Here is a 20,133-nt window from a genome sequence, read left to right as displayed (position 1 = left end):
ACATCTCATGTTTCAATTATTAGTGCATGTTTGCAGGTGTTTCTTCTCATTTTGAGTCATGCTACATCAGCAAATGAAAATCCCGAAAGCTTTACTCCATTCACATCATTAAAATTGATTCTACCAGGCTCTTCCACAGTCATATTTCGAGTTTGTTCCAACTTGAGAGGCTCATCTTCCAGCACTGTATCAGATAATGTTCCACTGCTATCCATGAGGTTTGTTGTTGTTCTTGTTATATGCAGTCGAGTCAGACCCAACTCATAGCGACCCCTCCTTGGGTTTCCAAGGCAGTATCACTACAGAAATAGATTGCCCCATCTTCCTTCCGAGTGCCCAATTTTTTCAGAAACAGATTACCAGGTCCTTCCTCCCAGTCTGACTTAGTCTGGAAGCTACATTGAAACCTGTCCATCATGGGTGACCCTTCTGGTATTTGAAATACTGGTGGCATAGCTTCTGGCATCATAGCAACACACAAGCCAGCACAGTACATCCCTAATATTACATATTTGTAGAGTTCAGTTTTTGGTTTTCTTGTGTGTCTTCCTCACAACATGTTGAGCAACTTGAGGGCGGTGTCTGAAACTTTTCTGTACTCCCAGTGCTTTACCATTGCCTGGCACTGGAACATAGTTGGCCCTTAACACTTGCTTATTGAAAGAATAAATGGATTAATGTATAATGAATACATGAACAGGAACAAAAGCGGCAACAAATAACAACCCTTCTTGTACCCTCATCCATATCAGTGAGATGAACCAACTAGCATTAAATCAATTCAACAAAGATTTATTGAGCTGTAAACCAGTGTAAGAGGATGCTAGCATTTTGCAGAAGAATATTTCAGTAATGAGGGACCCCAAGCACAGATTTCTGGCCCGTAAAAGAAACATGATAACCATATCTTTATCACAGGATTTCTGTGGTATCAAATGGCATAATGAATATGAAAGCACTTTGGAAACTATAAAGTGATAGCAAATGCTGATATTTGTTATTTTATTGTTATTAAATAATAACTAAGTCAGACCCTGAAAGAGGATTTAACATTGAGGATTTAGAGTCACATTCATTGTCAAAAAGAATATTTCATGATCTAACTTGAAGTACAACACTGTCAGTGACAGGATATTATCCATACGCCTACAAGAAAGACTAGTTAATAAAAATATTATTCAAATTTTCACACCAATGACTAACGCCAAAGATGAAGAAATCTTTGCCTATTTCTACAGTCTGAAATTGATCAAACATGAAATCAAGATGCACTGATAATTACTGGTGATTGGATATAAAAGTCAGAAACAAAGAACAAGAATTAGTAGTTGGAAAATATGGCTTTGGTTATAGAAACAACATGGAGGATCATAGGATAGAATTTTTCGAAAACAACAGCTTATTCACTGGAAATACCTTTTTTCAGCAACATATACATGAATCTCACTGAATGGAACACACAGGAATCAAATCAACTACCTCTGTTGGAAGGGATCAGGGAGAAATTCCGTATCAGAGAAAGGGCAGGGGCCAACTGTGGGACAAACTATCAATTGCTCACATGCAAGTACAAGTTGAAACTGAAGAAAATTAGAACAAGTCCATGAGAGGCAAAGTACAACCTTGAGTATATTCTACCTAAATTTAGAGACTACCTGAAGAATAGGTTTGACACATTGAACACTAGTGACCAAAGACCAGACAAGTTGTGGAATGACATCAAAGATATCATACATGAAGAAACCAAAAGATCATTAAAAACAGAAGGAAGAAAGAAAAGACCAAAATAGATGTCAGAAGAGGCTCTGAAATTTGCTCTAGAATATAGACAGCATAAAAGAGGAAGACCTTTAACAAGATGGACTGACACAGTGGCTGCAACAATGGGCTCAAATACAGTAATAACTATGAGGATGGTGCAGGACCAGGCAGTGTTACCTTCTATTGTACACCTCTTAGGTCACTATGAGTAGAGTCAACTGGACAGTACCTAACAACAAAAAAAAAAAAACAACGTTAGACCCTGAAGGAGGATCTAAAGTAGAGGAAGCCACTGTCCACAAGACACCCACGTAATGAAGAACTCTAAAACTAAAAAACCTTAGGACCATTGTCTTGTCGACAATCTAGTCAATTGGCACAATATATTTCTTTTTGTTGTTGTTGTTGGCCAAGTTTTTTTCATTTGTTCATTTCTTGCATTTGAAGTATTCTTCAATGACATCCTTGGCCTGAGCGTCTTTGCCATAGTCCTTAACCACCATACAACTGCAACCAACCACTTTCTGAGGTTTGCCCTCTCTGTCAATTTTGCAGAGGCCTACCCACTCCCCTAGTTTCTTGTTGTCATCAACCTTAATCAGGTTGATTTGGTGTTCAGCACAAAGGGCCTCTACTAACTTGACATACATGGGCTCATCACAGTTGGATGCAAGCACACAAAGATGGGCTTGGTGCCTTTTCCTAGGTTTCCTGTAGAATGGATGCTTTTCACAACTTTTTCAGAATTTGTGCTTAACCCATGAACTTCACGCTTTCTTCCATTGGCTGAAGTTTTGTTCTGGTTGCAACCCACAGTATGGAAACTGATAAACGTACTTTTCTAAGGCTTTGGCAGCTTCGTGAGTTCCACATGCTAGACCATCGTGGATGAGGAGAGTCTTCAGCACCTCTTGTAAAGCAGTATTGACGTCCATTACACCTCCAGCAGCAATGCTTTCCTCGGCCATGAGGGTGGATTATGGGTGGGGCCGAATTTTGAACGCACCTGAGCCTCCACCTCTGCACAGCTCTGCAGCAACACGGAAAGAGCACAATACATTTCTTAAAATTTATGTTCTACTTCCCAGTATAGGGTGTAGTTTCTGGGTCTTAAAAGCTTACAAGTAGCTATCTAAGATACAGTTATTAGTCTTTATTTGTCTAGAATAAAAGAGAAAGAAAGAAATCCAAGGATCGGAGAAAGAACTGTACTATAGGACTAATTGTCTGCATGAACCACTGCCTACTCCACCTTGAGACCAGAAGAACTAGATGGTGCCCTGCTACAAGTACTAAACATTCTGATGAGAAACACAATGGATGAAACCTGATAATAAGGGAAGAAAATGTGGAACAAAACTTCAAATTCTTGAAAAATCCAGACTTAGTGGACATATAGAGGCTGAAGGAGTCTCCGAGACTATGGCCTTGAGTTGTTCTTCAAACTTTGAATTGAAACTGTCCCCTGAAGTTGTCTTTAAGTAACAGTTTAGCCCAAACACACTTGACTGTTGTGTTTCTTTAAATATATATATGTAAAACCAAAGAGTCAACAGCTATTCTAAAGCATAGATGAGACAGCTGAGGGCAGGGAGGTTTAGTAAATAAAAGTAAAACAACTAGAACAAAAACAATGAGGATATCGACACAATGTGAAGAATGTAACCAATGTTGTTGATCATTATGTCTAGAAACTGTGAATTGGGGGGAGGTTTTGCTGAGTATATGTTCATCAAAAATAAAATAAAACTTTTTAAAAAGTAAACAAAAAAACAAACCTGTTGCTTTCTAGTTGATTGATTCCAACTCATAGTGACCCAATGTGTATTACAGAGTAGAACTGTACACAGGTTGGCTATAATCTTTATGGAAGCAGATCACCAGACTTTGCTTCTGTAGCACTACTGGGTACATATGAATCACCAACCTTTTCAGGTTAGTAATCAAGCACAAAAGGAGCTCTGGTGGTGTAGTGCCTAAAGCATTTGACTGCTAACCAGAAGGTTGGCAGTTCAAACCTACCAGGCACTCCGCAAAAGGAAGACTAGGCAATTCACTTCTGTAAAGATTTACTACCTCAGAAACTCAAAGGGGGTTGCTATGAGTCAGAATCAACTTGATGGCAGGAGTTTGGTTTGGTTTTTTTGAGTCAAGCGCGAACCATTTGTGCCACCAGTGGATCTTGAAATAGTCAAAGGACTATGAAATAAGGCAGAAAATAATAAAATTTGAAAGCTCTATAAGAGCTCAAAGGAGGGCGAAATCTGGGTTCAGAGATCAGGATAGCCCATTAATGTAAAGTCTTTTGGGAGTGCTGTGGGAGGTTTAATGGCAAAGTCCCCAGTCTCAAGCCATTTATAGTCATATACAGTGTCATGAATGACTGAAATATGTGGTAATTGAACATAGAGAGCCTTTCCAGTGTGTGGTCAGTGAAGGCATTGGAAGACCTGGGCTGGATCTTGATGAGTAGGTTGGATTCAGGTAAGGGGAGAAGAGGAAAGATATTCCTTGCAGAAAGGAAGATAATGAACAAAGGAAGGATTGAGCTTGGAGGGTAGAGGAGACAAATGAGGAAGCAGAGCAGGGGTTCCTGTGTGCTCCATCCTGTCCTCATTCCATTACCCCAGGCCAGGCATAAAATCTCAAGATGTGCCATGCTGGGTTGGATCAATAGTCCATTCAATATTCTATATTTGGACAGTAGCCCCAGGGGATATTTTGGGAGAGCCTCTGCTTTTTCTATTTGGATGATTCTTTAGAGATTAAGAAGGTAAATTATATAATAACCCATTATGGAGCACTCATTCATAATTTTCTATTAACCCTACCTATATCCATAAGCAAAAAAAAAAAAAAAAATCCCCATTTTAAAGAAACAACCATCTTAAAGGAGTGTTTTATAATATAAAACTATTTGCATGAGCTCTCAGATGGCTGATAGAAAAAAATATATATATAAAAAGCAACACTTAAAAAAATATACTGTAGAGACAGAAACCAGATCAGTGGTTGCCTGAAGCTGGGGTGGGAATAAGAATTGACTGCAAGTGGGCACAAGGGAAACTTCTGGGGGATGGAAGTACCCTAAGATTAGATTCTGATAGTGGTTATACAACTGTGTAAATTTACTAAAAATCATCAAACTGAACACTTACAATAGGTTATTTTATGGTATGTATATTGTATTTCATAAAGCTATTCTTTTTCTAATCCTATCTAAATGGTTTATCCTGTCCCTACTGATAAAACAACATTCTTTATAAATAAAGAGATTATAAGGACAGAGATGAGAATGGCAGAAGACTCAAAATTGTATCACATGAAAAATGTGTCAAAAACCTAAGGATGTTCACCCTGAAAAGAGAACAGGAAACCTGGTGGGAACTGGTGGTCTTATATAATCTTTTGACAGAAAAAGTTGCTGTTGCTCTCTGTAGCTCCAAAGAAGTTAAGCTAACTAAAATGGATGAAGGTTTCAGTTTGCTCTGAGAAGCAGGAGTCATGGAAGTATTCAAGTCTAGGCCAGATGCACCCCTCACTGAATATTACAGAAGGTTCTAAAGCTTGGAGCATAAGGACTTTAAGGTTCTTTCTCACCTTGAGAGTCTATGATTTTATAAACTTAGTTAAATGTGAGTTGGCTTCCCCCATTAGGGAAATTGAGTTAATGTACAGACTTACGCCTCTTTTCTTACCAAAGAACCCAACTACAGAATTATGCAAAAAGATCAAGCAACTAAGGAAGAACAAATGAATAAATGAAATGAAGCTTCCTTCCTTCCCCCAGAGTTGGGAGTATTTTACAGTACCTAGAGATTGAAGCCCAATTCCTGTGTATCTCTGGGTCTTAAAGGAATTGATTTTTAACTCCTTGGCCTGACATTCAGAAGCTCTCCAGTCTACAGAACGCCAAGCTCCCTTTCCAGCCTCACTTCAATACTCCCCACTGTAAACCATCTGTTCCAGGCAAACTGGCCAACACAGCCTCCCAAACACCTTTCACATTTTCCATTCTGCATCTTCCCTTAGATCATTCCTCCCATGTAAAATGCCTCCTTTTCTGCTCCCTACATTTGTGTAGGTCCCATACTGGCCACAAACCCTAGCTCCTATTTTACTTCCTCTCAGCACCCCATAGGTGAGACAGATTGTGGAGGTGTGGTTTGGGAGTGCCTTCACTGGGAGTTGTCTACCAACAAAGGCCAAAGCTGGTAATTGGGAGGCTGAAACTACAACAGGCTCAACGCAGAAGTGGAGGCCAGGAATTCAAAACAGGTCAAAGCAAGATGATGCTTACCTTTGGCACACATTTAAGAGATCCAGACAGATACTGTTGGATGGCTGGCTATTGCTATAGTTGGCCTTTTTTTTTTTTTTTCCCAAAGTTTTAATTTATGTGTGTGTGTGTCTACACTTACATATATGTATATATGCATAGACACACATATATATGTAAGAGTAAGAAAGTTAAACCTAAAAAGGAATAAATTATTATCACCTTTTAAATAGTTTGCTTATATAATTGTTATCCTAGGGTATCTTCTATTTTTACTCTTAATTAAAATGGTGCCCATGCTGAAAACCTTAATGGTCATAGAAACTATTCATTTAGGCAAGCCAGTGAGAGGTAATTATAATTTCTCCAGAGATTGTAGGAACTAACTTATACAGCATTCTCCAAAAGGTGTCTTCTTAAATTTTGAGAGTTTCTATTCAAAAGCATTAACAGGAAAGTGAAGTGAAAATTGCAAATGAAAAGACCATATCCTAGATGTCTTAATTATCTAATAGTATTATAACAGAAATACCACAAAAGGGTGGCTTTAAATAACAGAAATTTATTTCTTTTAGTTCTAAAGGCTAAAAGTTCCAATCAGTTTCTCATCCATGTTGATTCCTTCTGTGAGCCTCCTTCCTGGTTTCTGGGTCTGCCTGTGATCCTTAGTGTTCTGTGGTTTCCGTCTTTCCCTATGTTTGTCTCTGTGTCTATTCTACTCTTTTTTTTATAGGTCAGAAGTAATTAGATTTAGAACTTACCTGACACTGGTATCACCTTATTAACAGCACAAAAGAAAAACCTTATATTCATATAATATCACATTTACAAATATAGAGGTTAAGATTTCAACACATATTTTGAGCAGTTACAGTTCATTCCTTAACAGTGGGATTTTTTTTTTCCATAATTGTAATTTGGGTGAAAGTTTACAGAGCAAATTGGTTTTCCATTCAGCAATCCATACAAGTTCTCTTTTGTGACATTTCCTGCAATCCCTACACTGTAACAGCATTCTTCAACACTGGGAATTTATAAAATGGAAAAATCTTTTAAAAATTCATTTTATAATTTTCATTATTAATCTATGGTCTGTACATAAATTCTGCCTTCTTCTTTTGAATATTTATATAATGGTATTCTGGAACAAAGCATATATGCAAATACTTATTAGACTTAAGTGAATTGATGCAAACTAAACCCACTTCTGCTTTCCAGACTTTTGGTGACAAGATTGAATAACAACATGTCATATTCAAGTTGATTGCTGTGATGCTGGACGCTATGCTACCAATATTCCAAATACCAGCAGAGTCACCCATGGTAAACATGTTTTGGTGAACTTCCAAAGTAGGATAGACGAGGAAGAAAGGCCTCATGAACTATTTCCAAAAATGTGTTGCTGTTACTGTTAGGAGCAAAAATTAGCCAATTAAAACCTTATTGATCATGGCAGATATTGTCCAATTCTCTTGCTTTTGCTTTGGACATGTAATCAGAAGGTATCAATCATTAGAAGGGGACATAATGTCTGGTGAAGTAGAGGGTCAGTGAAGGCATGGGAGACCATGACTGAAACTGGCACTATAGCCACAACAATGGACTCAAACATGCTGATGATTGTGAGGATGATCTGAGAACAGGCAGTGTTTAGTCCTGTTGTACAAAATGTTGCCATGAGTCAGAGTGGACTTGACAGCAGCTAACAACAACAACAACAGATCCTTGGAAGAAATAGTAGTATCTTTTGGAGTAGTATCTCATATGGTGGCGTAGTACCTAAGGCACTTGACTGCTAACCAGGAGGCTGGAGGTTCAAACCCACCAGCCACTCCTGGGAAGGAAGGTTGAGGAATCTACTTACATAGAGATAGTGCCTCAGAAACCCAAAAGGGGTCACTGTGAGTTGGAGATGACTAGACGGTACGTAACAACAACAACAACACATCAATTTTAGATCCAATTCCTGGAAATTTCTTGGTAATCAACTAGAGATAACTGGGGAGTATGGATTGTCCTCTCTTATCACATCACGAACTGTTTATCTATGAAGAAGTAGGTTTTGTAGGTAATTGTGTTAAAAATTGGCAATATCAAATTTTTTCAGAGTCAGGGAAGCCCAGAGTATGTATACTCTTAGAATACTTTGACTGGGGTTTTAAATCACTGATTATCTTTACTTGCTATCTTTAACTTTACTTGTTTTCTTTAAAAAGAAAAACTTGATACCTGGTCAGGGAAGCCCAGAGTATGTATACTCTTAGAATAGTTTGGCTGGGGTTTTAAATCACTGATTATCTTTACTTGTTATCTTTAACTTTACTTGTTTTTCTTTAAAAAAGAAAAACTTGATACCTGGCCCAATTTCCTAAATGGTTTGAATGCCAGATGACAGGTTGACTATAAGGAAGAATTTAACTATCACTGCTCTTTTGTAAGGAGCTCTGGTGGTGTAGTGCCTAAGGCATTTGACTGTTAACCAGAAGGCTGGCAGTTCAAAGCCACCAGCCATCCTTAGAAGGAAGATTGGGCAATCTACTTCCATAGTGATACCACCTTGGAAACCCAAGATGGGGTCACTATGAGTCCTATCTGACTAGACGGCAGTGAGTTTGGTTTTTGGGTTTTTTTACTCTTTGATATCTCAAGAAGTTTCCACAGTAAGTCCTGCTTCAAAAGTTAAAGTTTTTTCTCCAATTATACTAATATCATCAAAATTCAAATTGGAGTCACAGTGGCTGGTTGAGTAGTATAAGGATATAACACGGGTTGGTGCTTTTCTAGGTCTTCAAAGAGACTGAATGAGAGTAGAGAGGCAAAATCTGTCAATATACTGTGGCCTCGGGACCGTGATCACAGGGAACATCAAACTCAATTGGCATAACATACTACACAAAAACATTGTTCTACATCCTACTTTCGTGAGTAGCGACTAGGGTCTTAGAAGCTTGCAGGTGGCCATCTAGATGCAACAATGTGTCACTCCTCATCCAGAGCAAAGAAGAATGAAGAAAACAAAAGATGCATGGAAACGATTAGTCCAAGGGACTGGTAGACCCTGTGATTCTCACCCTAAATGACCAAAAGACCAGGAGAACTAGATGGTGCCTGGCTACCACTGACAATCGCTCACAGGGAGATCAGTGCAGAAGATCTCAGATAGAGTGAGAGAGCAATGTGGAACAAAATTCAAAATCATAAAAAAAAAAAAAAAAAAGACTGGGTTTGTTGGTTTGATAGAGCCTGGTGAGACCCCTGAGACTATGGCCCCTAGCTATCCTTCAGGTCTGGAATTGAACTCACTCCTATGGCTTCCAGGCAAATAATAGACAGGTATATGGGTTGAATATTTACATCAAGTAGATACACTCCTTGGAGTGATCAATCATGGGAGAACAGAAGGGCAGTGTTTGCACAGTGAGACAGCACTGGGGGCGGAAGTGCATGAGAGTGAAGAACACAGGGAAGAGGTAACTATGGGGAGGAAGTGGGAAGAAAGCTATTACATTGTGGGGAATTTCAGTCAATGTCATGAGACAAAATGTGTATGAAGTGCTGTATGGAAAATGAATTTGTTCTGCAAACTTTCACCCAAAACACAATAAAAATTTTAAGAAAAAAATCTGTCAGTAAAACTATAAAGGGGGAACATTGTAATGTTTAATTTAGTAACTGCAGCCTAGCCTTTGGATCTTTGAAATGGTCAAGACTCAAAGAATGGCCAAGAGCATCAACAGCAAAAAGAAACCAATTTGTGTCTTTAGAGTTTTCAGTCCTAATTTAAGCCTCATCAAAATCATAAGTCTCCTCTACTACCAGCTCCAGGTTCATAGCATGAATTATAGTTACATTCCCATGACCAAAAAGATTGACATATCCATGAGCTCTTTGTGCAAAATAAATCATCATGTCAGCTTCACCTATGTTAAATTGTCTGAATTTCAGAGGGTCCGATCACTTTGTACTTGAAAAGTTTTTGGTGCCATGTCAGTAGTGTAACTCTTGATTCTGTAGATGATTAAGCCTTCCATACTCTGATGGACATCAGCACTCCACACGGAGGTATCATCACCAGAGTTGATGTATCCCATGCTCAGTCACATCTAGCCACATGAACGCCTGCATTTCCTGGATGTTGCCATGAAGTCACTACAAACTTTCATTCAGAGCATTGAAACTCTTTCTATCTGGAAGCTATAAAAGGTTTCTAAGTACCTTTCTGTAAATATCATATCATTTTCTTCTGTAGCACCAGTCAAAGAGACAACTCCAGAAGCAGTGGCTTGCAGGATCTGAATTAATAGAAGAAATTTCATTCTCAACATATCTTGAATAGCTTAACCCAATTTACTCTGTTCCTTTTCAGTTTCTTAAAAAAAAAAAAAACTCACTACCATCGAGTCTATTCTGACTCTTGTTGTTGTTGTTGTTGTGTGCCATTGAGTCAGACCCGACCCATAGCAACCCCTCCTTGGATTTCCGAGGCAGTATCACTACGGAAGTAGATTGCCCCATCTTCCTGACTCTAGCTGGCCTTAATTCCTGCCTGTGCACATACAGGTAATTTCACCTGCTGCAATCCTGGGTGTCTCTGACACCATATCTCAGGATTCACTCCTACCTCTAAATTCTGTACCTTTATCTGTACCTTCTGTTCAATATTATTAGAAGAACCCTGGCACAGTGGTTAAGAACTCAGCTTAACCAAAAGGTTGACAGTTCGAACCTACCTGCCAGAGGAAAAGAGTGGCAATCTGCTTCCATAAAGATTACAGACTTGGAAACCCTATGGGGCAGTTCTACTCTGTCCTATAGGGTAGCTATGAGTTGGAATTAACTTGATGGTAATGGGGTTTTTTTGTTTGTTTGTTTATATTATTCAAGTTTCTGGGTGGTACAAATGCTTAAATGCTCATTACTAACTATAAGGTTGCCAGTTTGAAACCACCCAAAGGCACCTCAGAAGAAAGGCCTGGCTATCATTCACAGCCTTGAAAATCCTGTGGAGCACAGTTCTACTCTGCACACAGTTCTACTCTGCACAAATTGACTCAACAGTGAGTTTGAGTTTTTATTTACTCATTTGTTTTTGTATTATTAGTTGGTTTTTTTTTTTGTTTTTTTTTTTTTACAAAATGTGATCTGGTTTACCAACTATACTTAAGATCTTTAGGGTACACAGGTCTTCTGATTTTTTATTATTATTGTTGTTTCTTTATTATTTTATATTTCATAAGTTGAGATCTCTTTTTACCTCTCACTCTTTCCCTTGGCCCTGAAATCTCAACTTTAGACCCAAAACATTTTCACTGGAGCAATGGGATGAAAATGAGGTGAAGAAGACAGAGCCATTACTCAGTTATATGGGAAAAGCAGCCTCAGAACATGGGATCAATGACCCCAGGTGATTGTATCCTAAGTTTCTCACATGAAATCTGATTTTTAAAGTATCTACAAATGCACATGTAAAACTTTTAAACTATTCTGGGCTTTTGTTGTAGTGGTTATTGTTAAAGCACAGAAATGTTATTGTGAGAAGTCAAACCTATATATAAGAGGTTCCCTCAGAATGAAAGACTTAATTTAAGCATCTTACTGGGAGTCAATCCAAGCTTTTTGAGTTATTACGGTTGCTATTTGTCTTGCCCACTAAACAGGTAGTAGTTGAACTTTTCTCATGCCCCTTTTGTTAGTATGTTTATAAATAAGCCCAATACAAGTGGAGTATGATTACCAGTACTAAACAAACCAAACCAAACCCACTGCGATCGAGTTGATTCTGACTCATAGTGACCCCCACTGGGTTTCTGAGGCAGTAAATCTTTACAGAAACAGATTGCCTAGTCTTTCTTCCACGGAGTAGCTGGTGGCTTTGAACCACCAACCTTCTGCTTAGCAGTCAGATGCCCTAGGCACTATACCACCAGAGCTCCTTTACCAGTACTAGCTGCCGTCAAGTCAATTCCAACTCATGGCTGACTCTATATGTGTCACAGCAGAATTGTACCCCACAGGGCTTTCAATAGCTGATTTTCCAGAAGTAGATTACCAAGTCTTTCTTCTAAGGTGCTTCTTTGTAAACTCACTCCAATCTTTAGGTTAGCAGCTCAACATTTAATCATTTGCAGCACCCAGGGCAAAATTTTTGAAAGGTACTGAAAATTAGAACTACCAACTAGTACCACCCAATGCACATCTACCTGCTATGGAGTCCTAGAGAGGGAATATGGCTTTACTTTTATTCAGATGACTCACTTAGGACTTTTTCAAAGAAAAGCATTTGAAAGGGCCTTTGGAGGTTATTTAGCTCAAATTCTGGCCTTTCCTTTTTACATGTGGCCTCTGCTTGATCACTCCTAGTGTTGGGCAGATCACTACTATATGAGGCAGCCCTGTCCACTTCGTTTCAAAAAGAAGGTTCCTGTAAGTAAGTAGGCACATGGATCTTCTCCATATTTTTCTAAAAACTCTCACCCATCCTTCTGCTTCTTTAATGACTGTAATCACTTGAACTGCCAAGGCAGGTCCAACCCAACAGCACACAAGATGTCCATTTAGTGGATGTTGTAGTACTGAATATCAAAACCCGAGGGAAACTATGTTGAAATTAGCACTATGTTATATTATCTTTCTCATTTCTCCCATTATGTCAGATAAGAGTTACATAATTATTAAATTTAAAAGGGATTTCAAAGTTCATCTAAACCATGAATTGTCAACAAGAGAAAAAATCTTACTCTTTTTTTAGGTATGAAGCACAGTTCTAAATGCAACATGTAAAGAGACATACAGTATCTCTCATGTTATTAAAATTTCATAGGGTGGAGTGAATGGGGGGGGGAAGGTCTCAAAAAAGCTCTGTAGGGGGAAATAATGAAAAAAAAAAAAAGGTCAAGGAACACTGATCTGGACCAATGTTTTCAGATCAATTAAATCAGAATGTGTGAGAATTGGGGCCCAATCAATACTCTTTTTTTTTTTTTCTTTTTCTATTATATTACTATGTATGTGGAATTGAGAACCACTGACCAACCTTATATTTTAACCTGAGGCAATTGAGGATCGAAAGGGGAAATATTCTGTCAAGATCACAGACTAGCCAGTGGCAGAGTCCTTCTTGACTCCTGTTCCAGCAATGTTTTCCTGAGCCATGATGTTGTTTCCAAATTTATTTAATACAGTTTCATCTTGCTTTATTACATATCAGCCTGTTGACAATTTGGTGTGTATTTTTAGACCAATTTTTTTTCCTGACAGCTTGAATAATGATTTGTAGCTTTTTCAAAAGTTGGAAATATATATGCACACAGTTTTCAAATTTTCAAATATAAAAATGTATGTTACATGCAAACCAAGTCTCTGTTTCCCAACAGAGATTCCAATCTCCAATCACCAGTCCCCCCTTCCCCTGACCAAGGCTCTATATAACAAGTACTTTGATTATCTGACAAAATTCTATGTCTCATCCCTTAACCTTTAAATAATGAAAGGGCTTGTAATTAAACAAAATAAGGATAATGCTGAAATCAGGATCACAGGTAGCTTTACTCCTTTCCTTACTCCATGGTACCTTTCTCATGGTTTGGTGATAAGAAGTACACACCCTTCTCCAGGAGCAAAAATATTGTTTTGACCAACACTGTGATTATATATCATTTTATACCAAACCTGCCTATACCGGAAATGGCCCGGCTGTAAAATAAGACCAAAACAAGCTGTCTCATTGTTCTGCTATAAGCAGCAGCAGTTATGAGCCACCCAGTACTTCACAGAACAATTGACTTATCAGAGAAGGAAAAGATTGCCTATCACAGATTTCCTTTTTTATTTTTTCTGCTTAAGCACAAATTGATCTCAGTCATGTATAACTTTATTTAGTAAACTGTAAAAGGCATCATGGTCTTTTAAATACACATATTATTGTTGTTAGTTGTCAAGTCAATTCTGACTCATACAACTCAGTGTGCAGAGCAGAACTGCTCCATAGGGTTTCCAAGGCTATAATCTATAGGGTGTCTATGAGTTGGAATCAATTCATAGTGATGGGTTGGGTTTTGTTGTTGTTGTTGTTGTTGTTGTTGTTCTATTTAAGAGTCCCTGGGTGGCACAATTTGATGAGTTTGGTTTGAGTTTAATCTTTACAGAATCCAACTGCCACATCTTTCTCCCAAGGAGCAGCTGGTAAGTTTGAACTGCCGACCTTTCTGTTAGCAGCCTAGTACTTAACCAGGGCTCTTAAATATACTTAAGCATTTATTATCCTCATTGAAAAAGGCAATAGTTCGATTATTGATGCTTTTTTAATGGAATCTTTTAACAGAGCATTTCCTGTCTTCCTTACCAAGATATTCCTGTCACAAAATTTTCCTGAGTTAGTGACAAGCAATCATCTATAGACTGTGATTCTAGGTTGATGACTAATTTCCAAGATTCTGCTCCTCTTCCCCACCCCATTCTCATCTCCTTAAGTGTTACTCTAAGGATAAAAACAATTTTGTTTCTCTGGGAAGATAAATTTTAAAAACTGTTCTCTTAGAATTTTTCCTTACCCAGAACATGCTGACATAGAAATGATGAGTTAAATTTAGAAAACTCTCTCTCAAATCAAAGAATCCTCAAGCTGAGAGGAAAAACAGAGATCATTCTAGCCTGCTATTTCATTTTATAGAGAAGGAAATTGAAGTCTAGGGAGGTTAACTGGTTTGTCCAAGGTCACATGGGAAGATTCATTCATTTTTCTTAACAAATATTTATTGAGTATTCTATGATGTGTCTGGCCTGTTTAAAGTACTGGGATACAGCAATGAGAGGGTTACCGTTAAGGACAATGAGTGGCAAACCCAGGCTAGAACTCAGTTTCTGCTCTCTCTCGCCACCCTCCATCACATTTTTCTCTGTGGGTCTCTGGCCTTGCCTCCTCAGAGGATTCACATTCAGAGTATAAAAATAAGATATTTTCCAAGAAGATGGATCCTCATTTGTCTCAGCTCCTTCTGGCAGGAATCAAAGGACATTCATGGAAACAATGTCACAGAGATGTCATAGAAATGACATCTAGATGAGTAGAGATTGGAAGTGGTAGAGATTAGAAGTGGACACTGTGGCCTAGAACATAAACCATGGGAAAGTTAAGTGACCCACTCGGGAATCACAACGAAAAATTTACCTCCCCTATACCAGTGTGGAAACCAATTTAACAGCAAACAGAGCAATCCTAGAACATGACTTTAGAGCATCTACTTACTAATTTCTGAAGTATCTATTTTAGTTTCACGACTTAACAGTAATAGTGTAAGGTAAAATGATACGAATCGTGTAAAATCTTTCAGATGGTAAGGTGCCAACCTTGACAGAAAAACAAACAAAAAGAAAGACAGACAAGAATATGACATGCATATGCACACATGCATGTACATACGTGTACACATGTGCAAACACATGCATGCTGAAGCTAAAACTTCACCATCCACAAATCTCAATTGAAATAAAATCCATTCTTTGGGCTGGAAACTTCATGGAACACTGATTCTCAAATATCTCTATGAATGAGTGAGTATTAATTTTATTCAAGAATTCAAAGAGAGGGATCCTGAACCAAAAACTCATTGCTATTGAGTCAATTTTAACTCATAGTGACCTTACAGAACAGAGTAGAACTGACCCATAGGGTTTCTCCAAAGGTGAAAATCCTTATGGAAACAGGAGTAGCTAGTAGATTTCATCCTCCAACCTTTCAGTTAAGAGCCGAGTGCCTAACCACTCTGCCACTTGGGCTCCTTAAGGGAGTGATAAGTACCTCCCATGAGTTTTCTATCATATATGAGCAATCTACTTCCATAAAGATTTACCACCTTGGAAACCCAATGGGGGTTGCTATGAGTAGGAATCAACTTGATGGCAGTGAATTTGGGTTTTTTTTTTTTTACAGGACATTAAACATTAAAGGAGGTACTGTTTGTAATATTTTCCAAAACTTTAATTCGTACATATGTCAAATTAACCCTTTTCTTCCCCACAAGGACCCCAAAGTTACATAAACATAAATTGATGAGAACTTTGTTCAATTTTTTCCCACAAAGGCTGAAGCTAAAGCTCAAAAGATCTTTTGAGATCAGCTGTTATTGCAGAGGGGCAATAAAGTGAAGAAATTGGGGGCTGTATGTTGGTACAAAGGAGCTCTGGTAGCTTAGTGCTTAAGGCATTTGACTGTTAACCAGAAGGCTGACGGTTCAAACCCATGAGCCACTCCTGGGAAGGAAAGTTGGGCAATCTACTTCCTTAGTAATACCGCCTTGGAAACCCAAGGAGGGGTCACTGTGAGTTGGATCCAGCTCCACAGCAATGCTTGCATTGCGTTTGTTGTTATTTTGGTACAAAAAGGTAATTTTACACCTTGGAGGAACCATCTGGGTGGCACAAAGGATGTTCTTTTTGCTCTAGATTCCAGAGCCCAGAAGAAATGAAACAATAAGAGCATGCCCTTCTTGAGGTGATACCCATTGGTTCTCAGGACCAGAGACATGTAGTTCTCAATTGCTTTCATGGAGGATGTTTGTTTACTAAGATTACTTTTTCTATTCTTAGAATTCTATGAACTTTACTACTTCACTATAAGTATTTGGAATAAGTCTTATTTTTATAATAAGATTTCCAGGCAGAGTTAAAAATCCTCCAAAGCTTCTATACTCAATGTGTGATCTTGGATCAGCAGCATCAGCATCATGTGGGAGCTTGTTAGAAGTGCAGAATCTCAGGTCTCATAACAAACCTACAGACATAGAATCTGCATTTCCCTTAGTGAATCTTTCCTACAAATCTCATCAGGGTCTTTTTTTTTTCCTTTTCTTTCTTTTAATTCCAATCTGGCTTGGCAAAAATCTGGCTCTATTGCCTCCAACATGTAAATGCTATTGACGGATTTCCTGCTGTTTCCTACACTGAGTTGAATCATCCTTCCCTTGATTTAGGTTTTGCTTAGAGAAGAGGAATGTCTTTGTTCTCAGTCAGAAAGCTGTATGATACCAAATCAAATTGCTGCATTGTTACCCACCCACCAGTAAAATCCAGCCACATCTCCTTCAAACTGTCCTTGTAGCCAGTAGTCTAGTGCCTCCCTCTGAAACAGAAACTTGGACCCTATGAGCCACGTTCCACCCCCAAGCCAGGCTTGCACCCTCAGTGGTAAACCTGAATGTTTACCACTCTGAATTGTCTATTTGAGCCATCTTAAATACATTCAACACTCATTAATTTAGCCCTACTTCGTGCCAGGCAGTTGCCTGTGCTTGCTCTCATCTCAAAGAGATCTGAACTTGGAAGAATCTCATTTCCTTTTAAAAGCCGGAAAGGAAAATATAAACTTGTCTTACATCTCATTGCAGGAGATGAGTCAGCAGAACAGGAAATTCTCCTTGCACAAGCCCTTCTGATCCCGTGGGTTGGGTGTGTGTGGTATCGAGCAAGGGCTGGGAAGAGAACCAGCTTCTCTCCTGGAACCACTCTGAAAGGTGAACAATGCATGTTGGCCGGTAAGTTTAGAATTGTTGACACACAACTTGCCAATTAGAATTGTCCCAACATGTTTTGGGGAAAGCTCTGCTGCTTCCAAATAAGGAACAGGGCAAATAAGGAAACAGATTGTTGCCAGTGTCTCGGTGGCCTCAGAATGCAAAAAGCTATTGACAGTGAAACTCAACGTGCACTGGAGCAGCAAGTCCAGCTCTTAGGGATATTTGAGGAAAGAAGTGATTTAAGATAGATTTCAAGAGAAGTCCTTAGACTCCACGAAAGCCCTAGTAACACAAGTAGGTGCACTTAATGAATGACAGAATGAATAAGAACTATGTGGATTGGAAATGTCTGGATGGTTAAGCCATTTCTGGCTGAAACTCCTGACAGCAGTAGGAAGTCCACAGAAGAGACCCAAGTTCTGGATTTGATTCTGCTCTAAACTAGCTGTAAGACATTTAAGTCATATAATCTCTGTAGGCCTCAGTGCAAGCCTTAACCATGATGAACTCCCTTTTCTAAAACGGTAGTTCCATTACAGACTCCAGTATTAACATCACTTTTTCCTTCCTTCCAATATTTTTCCGCTGAAATGAAGAAGGAGAAATAGCTGAACATGCTGTTAGATAAAATGGGGTCTTTTAAAAATAATCTGTTTTGTGGGAATCAGGCTTTGGATGGTGTGTGTGTATGTGTGTACACGCTTCTACTAGGTGGGGCCAGGAAGCAGTCTCTGCTGTTCAGAGGGGGAGAAGCATTCAGCCAGCTCTAAAAGTCTCAGCTTTGCAGAAAAATAAATGCAGCAAAGACAGGAGTGAGATCCTGCATATGAGAGGGAGGTGGGGGAGGAGTAAATGTGCTGAGATTCCAGCACTGACTTAAAAAAAAAAAAAAAAAAACGGATGATAATGCAGCTAGAAGAGTAGGCTGAAAATGAGCCAAGAAGTAAAAATATTCTGGGGCTTTTAAATAGGACGTAGCCAGAGCCGGTTAAATCCTACTCTTCCACTCTGACTGGCTTTTTACATTTGTCTGCCTTTCCCCCTCACCCACCCGGACTCATTCTAAATTCTTTCAAGGCACCAATCCCTCTCCTCCCCCATGGAGAAATTATATAGGAGCCTCGGAGGAAGTGACACATTTTCCTGCTTGAATGGAGCAGGCCCCTGCAGCAGCCTCTCCACATTTGTCGGCAGTGTTATCTCTCACCCCGGCCATCCATCGGCCATCGCAGGCTCCTGGTTCTTCATACAATGCTTTCCTCTGGCTGAACCCTGGGTGATGACTAGAAGGCACAGGAAAGAGCCGTGCTGGAGCTTAGGGGGCAGCCATACGTGGCTCAAATTTCTCTCTAGTGCAACTTCCAGTCAATAATCAAGCCAGAGGGTAGTGCTCAGAGCTTTGTTAGACCCACGAACTGGTCTGAGTCCTGCACCTGCACCTCACAAATTGTGTGACCCTTGGGATACAGAGTAGGAAAACCCCAAGATTGGTAGTTATTCTGGCATGACTGTGCATTCACTGTGTGACACTGGGCAGGTTACTCAGCCTCTCTGAATCTTTTTATGTTCATCTGTAGAAGGAGGAGAGTAGGTAATAAAAACTACCTCACTGTGGTGGTTATGTTTGTGTGTCAATTTGGCTGGGCCTGGTTGAGTGGCTGGGCAGCTGGTGGTAGTTATTCCCCATGATGAAACTGGCAATCAACTCCATGGTGGATCTACCACAAGCAGCTGAGTGGCTGTTGCCTTTGGGATGTGGTCTGCTTCCTGTATATAAGAAGAAGCCTTAGGAATGGTCTCTAGCCTTTGGCACACTTGGACCCTGCATGTAGCCGTGTTATTGTTCAGCAGCCTGCTATGCTCTGCCAACCTTGGGACTTACAGTGGACTTAAGTTAATGGCCTGCAGTGTGGTTTGGTAACATCGGGACTGTGCCTTTTTACTTATCAAACTTGGGGCTTCTCAGCCTCAGCAGCCAGCAACTGCCTGAGTAAAGAAACACCTCTAGCTCCAGTGGGCTGGGAGTAGGAGGCAGAGCTGGACCCCAAAGTTGAGGGGCTTTCACCTAGCCCCTAGAGCCTGGCACTTTGAATTTGGACTTAAAACTTCCAATGTGTAAGAATAAACTCCTGTTTGTTAAGACCATCCCATTTGTGGTATATTTTTGTTCGAGCAGCACTAGGTAACCAGAACACTCACAGATTCTAACAGGGAATTAATAAGGTGGTATATGTGAAGTGCCTGGAGTATTAGAGATATGTAAAGAAAACAGTTCCCATTTTTATGCCTTTGTGGACATTTCTCCCACCCACTCCTATCCACACTATTTGCCTATCCTTGCCTTTATCAGTACCTTGCTGTCTTAACACCTAATTTTATGTGATTGTATTGTAGTTTAGTCATATAAGCCTTGTTCCCTCGGTGACATTGAAAACATAAATTGGTATTCCTGTTGAATACCTCAATGGTAGTTCCCAAAGTGTCCGACCAACTGCTATGTTAACATTAACAAAATTGTGTAAACATGGAGAGTGAAGTTAAAAGCATCATGGGCAAAAGTAGCCTTTAGTGCTTCCTGTTTCC

General features: G+C 39.3%; 1 protein-coding gene across 1 annotated transcript; it reads right to left on the bottom strand.

Annotated features, from left to right (window-relative positions):
* Positions 1-2,189: 2,189 nt before the first annotated feature.
* On the bottom strand, positions 2,190-2,729 carry LOC103195232 (40S ribosomal protein S12-like). Its single transcript, XM_007938754.1, has 2 exons — positions 2,599-2,729; positions 2,190-2,457 (listed from the first exon to the last, which is right to left on the bottom strand). Exons 1-2 carry the CDS (start codon positions 2,727-2,729, stop codon positions 2,190-2,192), a joined length of 399 nt encoding a protein of 132 aa, XP_007936945.1.
* Positions 2,730-20,133: the final 17,404 nt, after the last annotated feature.

Source organism: Orycteropus afer, unplaced genomic scaffold (genome assembly GCF_000298275.1).
Source record: "Orycteropus afer afer isolate SDZICR_OR568_19922 unplaced genomic scaffold, OryAfe1.0 scaffold00053, whole genome shotgun sequence".
NCBI classification, from domain to species: Eukaryota; Metazoa; Chordata; class Mammalia; order Tubulidentata; family Orycteropodidae; genus Orycteropus; species Orycteropus afer.
Note: the sequence above shows the minus strand (reverse complement) of the source record. Positions and strands in the feature narration are given on the sequence as shown.

Coding starts and splice junctions, on each gene's coding strand:
- LOC103195232 (XM_007938754.1), bottom strand. CDS start 2,729: ATGGCCGAGGAAAGCATTGCTGCTGGAGGTGTAATGGACGTCAATACT. Junction 2,458..2,598: donor GCTGCCAAAGCCTTAGAAAA/GTACGTTTATCA, acceptor ACCTAGGAAAAG/GCACCAAGCCCATCTTTGTG.